The sequence below is a fragment of the Brassica oleracea genome, chromosome C5, assembly GCF_000695525.1.
Source record: "Brassica oleracea var. oleracea cultivar TO1000 chromosome C5, BOL, whole genome shotgun sequence".
Taxonomy (NCBI): domain Eukaryota; kingdom Viridiplantae; phylum Streptophyta; class Magnoliopsida; order Brassicales; family Brassicaceae; genus Brassica; species Brassica oleracea.
This window is the reverse complement of record NC_027752.1, coordinates 22867634-22877484: the sequence shown is the minus strand read 5'-3', so window position 1 is coordinate 22877484 and position 9851 is coordinate 22867634. Positions and strand designations below refer to the sequence as shown.

General features: G+C 35.1%; 2 protein-coding genes across 2 annotated transcripts; one reads left to right on the top strand and one right to left on the bottom strand.

Annotated features, from left to right (window-relative positions):
• The first annotated feature begins 1625 nt into the window (after window positions 1-1625).
• On the top strand, window positions 1626-4736 carry LOC106343132 (aldehyde dehydrogenase family 3 member H1-like). The gene is made up of 10 exons (XM_013782269.1): window positions 1626-2010; window positions 2691-2759; window positions 2833-2929; window positions 3009-3215; window positions 3303-3418; window positions 3540-3644; window positions 3718-3890; window positions 3964-4054; window positions 4144-4293; window positions 4388-4736. The coding sequence occupies exons 1-10, from the start codon at window positions 1804-1806 to the stop codon at window positions 4619-4621; spliced, it is 1449 nt and encodes a 482-aa protein (XP_013637723.1). The 5' UTR covers window positions 1626-1803; the 3' UTR covers window positions 4622-4736.
• Window positions 4737-4826: 90 nt separating this feature from the next.
• Window positions 4827-6381, bottom strand: LOC106343133 (protein psi1-like). Its single transcript, XM_013782270.1, has 3 exons — window positions 6022-6381; window positions 5418-5833; window positions 4827-5318 (listed from the first exon to the last, which is right to left on the bottom strand). Exons 1-3 carry the CDS (start codon window positions 6241-6243, stop codon window positions 4868-4870), a joined length of 1089 nt encoding a protein of 362 aa, XP_013637724.1. The 5' UTR covers window positions 6244-6381; the 3' UTR covers window positions 4827-4867.
• Window positions 6382-9851: the final 3470 nt, after the last annotated feature.

Genomic DNA, 9851 nt, shown 5'->3' with positions numbered 1-9851 from the left:
TACCAATTTCATGAACAAATATCATGGAACCTAAGCGAGCCCAAATAGCATTTACAGCTCCAATGATTCTTTCTTTTGGGAGGAACATCACCACTGAATCGGGCAAACAAAAACTCCTTGAACTCTTCTTTCGCTTCAGCAATGTTTTCATCCAGAATGAGAAGAAAGGGAGCTAATGAAATGTTCTGAGAAGGAGTGTTCAGCTCTGCTAACTCCGCATAACGTTGGATGATGCTTGCAAGCTAACTCGTAGATGAAGACCGTGGGGTCTCCATAGACTGAGCAGGCAGTGCTCGCATGCCTTGGAGGTGTCTAGAGGTTTGATGTGAGTTTGCTCAACCGGGCTGGAGGATGAAAACTTCAACGACTTTCAGTGGCGGAGAGGGAATATACATCATGACTGGAGAGAGTGAGGCGGAGGAATGTAGAGCCTAGATTATGTGTGAAGTCGGATTTGAAGTGAAGGCCGCCAGATCTGCAATAGGAGCTTAAGAGGAAGGTTTATGGCTACTACTTGCAGGTACCAATAGAGGGACAATGGGAGTGGAATCTTTTGAATGAATACCATCAATTGTAAAACGTGAATCAAAGATGAAGGCTTGAAGAAGTCCACGCCTAGTTTTTTTCCTTCTCTTAACCTTGTCCATCGAGAAAAAAAGATAAGCAAGTAGAGAAGAGAGAAAGAAGAGTTCTCATCCGATGGAAAAAAAGGAAGAACCCTGATCGCTTTCAGCTACGAGAAAGAGGAAAGAGAAAGCTGGTAAAGAATTAGATTTTTTCAACAAGGAGATCATTTAATCACTCAGACTTACTATATACCTGTAATTATTTTCACCACGATTATTGTGAAGACCATTATTATGAATTTGATTTAATGTTTAAGGCAATTCTCTGAGATGATTTCATTAAAGATGACATTTACTTTATAGATATTTAAATGTACATAATTATTTAAATAATTAAAATAAAATCATTTTGTTATTTATGAATAATACGTTTTTAAATTTGAACTTTTTCAAAAAAAAAAAATTTCTTTTCAATCTTTTACTTTTAAATCCTAAAATTTTAAAATTTACTTATTTAGTTAACCCTAGAGGTGGAAGTATCTATTTACCATTTAGTGAATTTTCTTTTGGTCATCTTCGGCTCTTAGAGTTATATCTGTAATAAAAACTGTTTTGCCATCATCCTGTAGAATTTCTAACTTGTTTTTTTCGACAATTTTTTCCACTAGCTTTTTTTTGGACAAATTTCTCTAACTTTTTTATTACTGTTTCATTAACGTTTAATTCACTCGTTCAAATCAACCACACCTAACCACTTACATTAAACCAAGCCGAACCGGGGTGGGAGGATAAACCACCCTTGACCCAGTAAGTAAGTGGGTAGCTCAGCCTCCACCTAAATGAATGATCATTGGAGTGAGTAATATCCAAATATACCAAAATTGTAGTCTACACCGAACCCAACAACCAATACACGCGCTAATATTGCACGTGCAAGAAACGCAATCACACGTGAGTTGCGAGTTCGCTTATGCTACGCGAGTAAAACCCACACGCCTTTCTCTTCTCTCCACCATCACTCACACGTATACGCACAAACAACATTATAGGATACTTTTTTAAAACATGGGATAAAGTTAAATATCGAAACGCATGCTTTTTCATATAAAGAAAAATCAAATCATACATCGTTTTTTCTTTTAGTATACAGGATCAAACGTCAAAAGAAAACAATCCAGCTTCTCTTGGGATCCGAGCTCAATCTCTGTCCGTGTTTGCTTACGTAAGCGTCTACGTCATGGTGAAGGTCTTCCAAGCAGCCGATGCGACCGATTTGGTGACGGAGCTTCGTCGGAGCTTCGATGACGGAGTCACTCGCGGCTACGAGTGGAGAGTCACTCAGCTTAAAAAGCTTCTCTTAATCTGCGATAACCACGAGCCTGAGATTGTCTCCGCTCTCCACGACGATCTCGGCAAGCCTGAGCTCGAGTCTTCCGTCTATGAGGTCAAACGCTTTTATGATTTCGCAGTTTTGTTTAAGAATTAATAATAAAAAAATTGAATCTAATTTTCAAATCAGAGATTTCGTTCGATTATCATACTTGTGGTCGGTGCCGTGTTGTGTTGTGTGACCATGATGTTTCTAGTTGGACACTGCATGAATAGAGAATTGAATGTTATAGGGAATCTCTATAGATAGACTTTGATTCAGAATGGTAACATCCGTTCTGTACTGCAATTAACAGTAACAAAAATCTTTACATATACTATATATCTATACGTTTTTATAATTGTCAGAACCACACCTAGACAAACCGCTTGTCCCGTACCGCTCAATCAGCTGTTACCATTCGATTCTTTTATAGGAACCAATACTAATGATAAAAAGATATTTGGTCAGGTCTTGTTGAAAGCAATACGCATTTAATGTTGCTCATGCTACTTGTGGACCTTAAAACAATTAATTTAATCAACCTTACCAACCTATGTTTTCTCTGGGATTTACACGTGTTTTCAAATACGTTTTGTTCCTTCAGACATAGAGCTGACCTTTCTCATTTAATGTTTACCAACAGAAATTGTCAGTGAGGTTGATAGCTTTCTATTCCTGTCATGAGTTGGTTTGTTTGGTTACTGCTATATACTCGATAGTTATTTGATCATGATGGTTAATTAATTATGCAGGTAGCTCTGTTGAGAAACTCTATCAACTTAGCTGTTAAGCAGTTAAAAGACTGGATGGCACCAGATAAGGTGGTGAATGCAGAGTTTTGGTTTTTCAAACTTGTTGTTTAAACCCACTGATCATTACTCTTTTTACTTGCAGGCTAAGACTTCTCTAACAACCTTTCCTGCATCAGCAGAAATTGTGTATGAGCCTCTTGGAGTTGTGCTTGTTATCTCTGCCTGGAATTATCCCTTTCGTATGTTTAAGCACTCAATTTTACCCATTTCACATGTCTTCCTTCTGCCGCCACTTACAGTTAATTTGTTTCTTGCAAGTGTTGTCTATTGATCCTGTTATTGGTGCGATATCTGCTGGGAATGCTGTTGTCCTAAAGCCATCAGAACTAGCTCCAGCTTCATCCTCTCTGCTTGCAAAGTTACTTGAACAGTATCTAGATTCTTCTGCAGTGAGAGTTGTTGAAGGGGCTGTCACTGAAACAACTCTGCTACTGGAGCAAAAGTGGGACAAAATATTCTACACAGGTTTGGCTTAATCTGTTTCCTTTCCAAGTCTAATATGAAACACACTTGTAGTGAATTATTTCAGGAGTTCCACTCTTGCTTGGTTAGGTAGTTCTAGAATTGGGCGTATCATAATGATGGCAGCTGCAAAACATCTCACACCGGTTGTCCTGGAGCTTGGAGGAAAATCTCCTGTTGTTATAGACTCAGACACCAATCTGAAAGTACTGAAAATACTCCTTTTCCTAGATTCATCCTCTGACTTGTTTATCTAGAGGCATTGTTGCATTTCCTTTGTTTAGAGGCTGAAAGTGATATATTTTTATTCTTCTTTTTGCTGCGAAGATTACTGCCAAACGGATAATTGCAGGCAAATGGGGTTGCAACAATGGACAGGCATGCATTTCTCCAGACTACATCTTGACAACAAAAGAATTTTCTCCAAAAGTGGTACGGTGAAGAAACTTAAGATTGATTTTGGCTGCACGTTTTTAATTTGACCTTTATCTTTTCTCTGCCCAAGATTGATGCACTGAAGCAAGAATTGGAGGCATTTTATGGGAAGAACCCTATGGAGTCCAAAGATATGTCACGAATTGTAAACTCGAATCACTTTGATCGCCTGTCTAAGATGTTAGAGGAGAAGGAAGTTTCTGACAAAATCGTCTATGGGGGTCAAAAGAACAGAGACAAGCTGTGAGTTCCTCTTTATATTGACGATGGATGACATCATTTCCCTTTTGTTAATCTTTTTTTCTCCATCCTTCAGAAAAATTGCTCCAACAATTTTGGTCGACGTGCCATTAGATTCTCAGATAATGAGTGAAGAAATATTTGGCCCTCTCCTTCCAATCATCACGGTAAGAACCATTTGTTAATCTATGGAGGCTCTGCTTCATTTGATTATGTTTCAAAAGGCATATTTAACGATCTATTTTGTTCCGCACAGCTCAACAACTTGGAAGAGTGTTTTGACGTGATTCGTTCTCGACCTAAGCCACTTGCTGCATATTTGTTTACCCAAAACCAGAAGTTGAAAGAGAGATTTGCCTTGACAGTTTCTGCTGGAGGCATCGTGGTCAACGACATAGCTGTTCATGTAAAAACAATCGCTCTATCCAAGCAATTGTTTAATTATCATTATAATAATAATAATAATGTATTAACATCCAAACATATCCGATATTGTGCAGCTTGCAGTTCCCACATTGCCATTCGGAGGAGTCGGTGAAAGTGGAATGGGTTCTTACCATGGTAAGTTCTCATTTGATGCTTTTAGTCACAAGAAGGCTGTTCTCTACAAAAGCTTTATAGGTGATGCAGCAATCAGGTATCCACCCTACTCTACAGGAAAGCTTAGATTGTTAAAGGCGCTTGTCAACAGCAATATACTCGAAATATTCCGAGTCATTTTAGGTTTATCTTAAAAGGTTGAAGATAAAAGAACTACACACACATTCTCTTCGATTAGGTTTTTTTTGTTGTATGTTTTGGTGTTGATGAATATTGAAAGTCTATAAATAAGTGGTTTCTTCTTTTCAACTTGGTTGTTTACAAACTTAGATGACAAAAGTACAGAGTCTCTTTGGATTTTTTTTTTTTTTATCTAACCATGTTGTAAAAGCCTCCCCTAAATAAAAAAAGGGAAAGAAAGATTGTAACAGCAAACGCAATCAAGAAGAGTCTTCTTGAAGAATGCTCTGAATCTCTGCCCTTTGATCATCTGTAAGTTGTTGTGGGAACTTAGTCCGAAACCAAACTCTCAAATCTCCTCTCTTCTTCCCTCCCTCCTTTGGATTTGGCATACCTTTTCCTTGAACCACTGTGACATATCCAGGGTGAATAACATCTTTTATCTTCAAACTCATGTTGTCACCATCAGGTAAGGCAACACAGAACTCGAATCCCGTTAAAGCTTCGAGTAGAGAGACTTCCACCACCATTTCAAGGTCATCTCCTTCTCTTTTAAACACCCCATGCTCTTTCTCGATTATCACGAATGTCAAATCAGCCGGTACACTCCCCATTGCTTCGTTTCCTTTTCCTTCAAATGTTACTTTGGTTCCTCCTTTCCATCCTGGTTTCACTTTTATTTCCACCGTCTCTTCCTCCTCGCTCAGTTGCCTACACAACAAAGTTAAATCTTAGTTAGTCTTGTTTTTCAAAAGGACTCGTATATCCAAAATTGAGCTTTTTTTTTTTTTTTTGGTGAAAGAAGCAAACCCTGAGGTTGTAATCACATCTCTCTTGATCTTAATCTTCTTAGTGCATCCGTTGCATAGCTCCTCGAGCGTGCAGCTTAGTTTCTTCTCCGTTGCTTGAGGTTTAGCCACTTTCGCGGACGAGCTCGAGTATAAGATTGGGTTTGCTAAGCTCCTTGGAACCGTGGTCGTCGATCTCATAAGTGTCGGCATAAATCCATTTGGATCCGTCTTGTTGCTGCTGCTGTTGCTCCTCCCTATAAAAGACAAACTCCGCATCGTAAGATTCGGATTCGTCGTGGCCGTGTTCTGGCTACAACTTCTTGAAAGAGATGACGGCTTCCTTCTCCCCACGAAACTCGCGCTGTTGTCGAATCTATAGCTACGAACCTTGCAAAAATTTGCACCTTCCACCTTGTTAGCCACCGGCTTTGATTCCTAAGAAATGGATCAACATATGTCAGTGACATGAATCTTTTTCGGACGAGGAACAAGAGTAGGTTAAACTAGTCCCCTCTCAGAACTTCTCACGTTCTCTAACCATTACAGATCCAAAAATATATTGCATTCATCTACCCAAAACTTTGAAACAATTATATTATATTTGTGAATTGTAATATCATTACCTGGAAACGGAACGCGTTAGGATCATCAGAGACGTTGAAAATCTGTTCTTCGTGATCTTTGGATTTGGTGCGGAGCTTTCGTTCGTGTTTACTGGCCTTATGGATATGGTTAGACTTTTCACGAGGCAAAACTCTTGAGATTGCTCGGAAAAGTTTAAAGAAATCACGGAGGAGAAAGCTTCGTTTCTTTGTCGAAGGCTGAGCCGCCCCATGAGTTGCCATTCACGGCGAAGAGAGAAAAGGAGAGGCAGAGAGGAAAGCGAGAGAGAAATATGAGACGTTTTTTGTGTTTGAGAAAGATGGACGATAGAAGAAAGGTACAGAAACTGTAATGTTTTTTTTTTTTTCCGTTACTTCCTTTTTTAGATCAAAATATTTTGACTTTGAACGGAAACAGGTAGAGAACATATCTTGAAACGCTTGTGTGATCATATAATCATTAAATAGGAGTTGATTCATTCTTTTCCATTTATTACATCTCAAAATAATTAGTCGCTGACTAGCTGTCACCCTAGAGCATGTTCATGATCCTTAAGTAAAATTTTTAATGATTATTTTATACTTTAAATGTATTTAAGTGAAGTTAAGAATTTTAGTTAAGAAACTCTCATTTTGAGCAGTGCAGTGGGAGTTTCTTAATTAGGGATTCTTAAAAAAAATATTTAATGAAATTTTAATTTATTAAATAAAACATATTAAAAGATAACTTTTAAAACATATATTAAAAAAAAACATAAAAACAAAGATTAGTACAATAATCGAGAATAATTCGAAAAAAAAAATCCGAGCTTGAATGGAAAAATTTTCAAAGGTTTAATCAAAATGTTGATCAAAATTTTCATCAAGTAAGCCCACTATTTTATGGGCTTTATATATTATGGCCCAAACCCGACCCGCAGTGAAATTTTTTGGAGTAGGCCCGCGGTCCACGTCTACAATTGCCATCTCTACATCCGTGTGGTTAAATGCATTTTTCAATATAGTTTAGATATTGTTTAACTTCTTTTTTTTTTAATCACGATAAAAATACAAAGATAATTATTAGTACGAATCGGAAAAAGTCTAATTGCTAGTGTCAATCCAGTGTGGCAGCGTCATGTTAACATATGAGAAAACACGCTTTCTTCTTGTTCAAGCATGTCTTAAATCTGCTTGGGTGTTACTGGAACTGTCCTTATAGACCACTTGTCCATCTTGGTAGGACGCCCATAGAATTTTAAACTCATTAAGCTTAGTTGTAAATGTTTGCCAGTCTTCAGGTGTAGTTATCATTTTGACTAACTCCTGGGAGTCAGTAGCAAAATAGTTGCAATACCGCTGATGTTGAAGTAAGCATTTTAAAGCCCAAACCAAACTTTTTAGTTCAGTGTGTAACGGTGAGATTTGCTTATGGCATCCTTGAAGCCTGAGAAGATCTATTGATCCATCTTGAAGCTGTAAGATCCAACCTATACCACTTGTGGTTTCCTCATTCTTCCACAATCCATCCACTAATATATGAATATAGGTACGTTAGGAGGGGTACTTGGTATATATTCTATAGTGCTTTCTCATGGTTCGATCTCTTCATTGGCCAAGAACCATGCATTGCATTCTCGTGTCGCCAGATCGAGCGTATCTATACGTGAAAAATCACGTCCATTAAACAATTTTTCATTCCGGCTTTTCCAAATATACCAAATAATCCAAAGAAAAATCCTGGTTAATTCTTCCATGTGGAACCAGTGGTGGTTCTTGAAAGGAGATATTGGTTAACTTGCTTTGTTTAATGTGTAGAACATATACGACATATCCTATATACATATAACTAGGTGATGACCCGCACCATGCGCGGGGTGAATGAACTTAAAAAATTTATAAATTTTGACTCTATAGATATTGAAAAGGTAGAAAAAGTGACATATTATACATGGTATATATTAGCAGAAATACATGTTTGATATACAGATTGATACAAAGAAAAACAATTTGAGATTGGAAGTTTACTGGAGTTTTTAGTGAACTCGGGTAACCGGATAACGATATTCTTATTATGGTAGAAAAATAGTAACTGTCCTATTAACAAAATTGTAACGTTATATTTTATTAAAATTATACCGGTTCTGGAGTATGTAAAATTGTAAAAAGAATAAAAATAAATTGAAGTAAATAATATTAGGTTGAAAAAAAAGAAGTAAATAATATGAATTTACAAATTTAGTGGGCTGGTTAAGACTCGAATTTGTAAAAGAGGCCCATTGTTGAACCTTAATATCGATTATGACTCAAAATACATATTGACGTCTTTTAATATATCTTTTATTTTAAAAAATATTTTTACTAAAAAGTCTCGAGGGGGTATGAGATAAAGCTGATAGTCATATTAAATGCTAGTCATTTAAAATACTTTCAAAACTAGAAAGTATTATATGCATAGGGCGAACATTAAAGAATTCTACATTAAAAATGATATTTTTCTTAAAATAAATCGGAAAGAATTAAAAAATTTGCAAATTTAATGTCTGTCACCATTTGAATGTATTTTGTGGAATTGCTTATAAATTTTTTATATATGACATTTTGATTTTACAATATAACACAATTTATATTGTCCACTCCGAAAATAAATTTTATTCACATATATAATCGTCTCTAAGTATCAACCAAAATACATGTCACAAACCAAATAATTATAGAAGAACATAATTATAAATAATTTATATATTTCAGTCCCTAAAAAATGTCATCTATCGTTCATGAATCGTAAAGAAGATATTATAACAATATGAATCGTATATATAGTCAAAACACTATCACTTGTGAATATAAATATCAGACAATCCTATTAATTTCGTATAACATTAAAATCGTAGGTTTTCAGAGAATTATAGAAAGTATTATATGCAAGGGGAGAAAATAAAGTAAATCTATAAAATGATATTTGACTTTAAGCTTAATCGAAAAAGAATAATATAAATTTCCAAATTTAATGTCTGTCACCATTTAAGATAATTTAGAAATCTAAAAGTCTTGTTGCAAAAGTTAAGGGATTGTAAAAAAAAATTAATATGTAATTCCGTTTTGGATGTATTTTACAATCATGCAAGATATTCCATAAATTTCGACATTTTGATTTTACAATATAAAACCGTTTATATTGATGATTCCCAAAATAAATGTCATGTATCCCATAAAAATACAAAATATTAATCAAAATAAATGTCACGTAAGAAAGTTTTATAGAAGAACATAATTATGAATAGTTTATATTTCCCAGTCCCAAAAAACTGTCATGTATCATTTATGAATCGTAAAGAACATGAATCTTATAAAAACATGAATCATATGTATATAGTCAAAACCCCATCAGTTTTTAATTAAAAAAAAATATAATGTATGATAACTTCTATGAAATAATATACTCCCTCCTTTTCGTATTATTTGTCATTTTAGAGTTAAAATTTTTGTTTCATTTTAAGTGTCGTCTTATGTTTACAATGCAAAATTTAATAATAATATTTTCCATTTTATTTTTCTATTGGTTGAAATATGGTTAAGTGTATATGTAATGATGTTTTTATTTTGGAAATATGCAAAATTAAATGTTTTCTTAATTTGTGTGCATAAACCTAAAGTGACAAACAAAGTGAAACGGAGGGAGTAGCAATATTTTATATAGAACTTATAAATAATAAATTTACACTTATAAATATACATTTAACCAAATTGTCCCTATGAATATTTGTGCTACCTAACTATAGAAACTAACATAATAATTAATCTTTTAAAACAGTATTGTCTAAATGTTCATAACTAGGCTTACTTGAAAAAAAAATTGTTTTCTCACATAT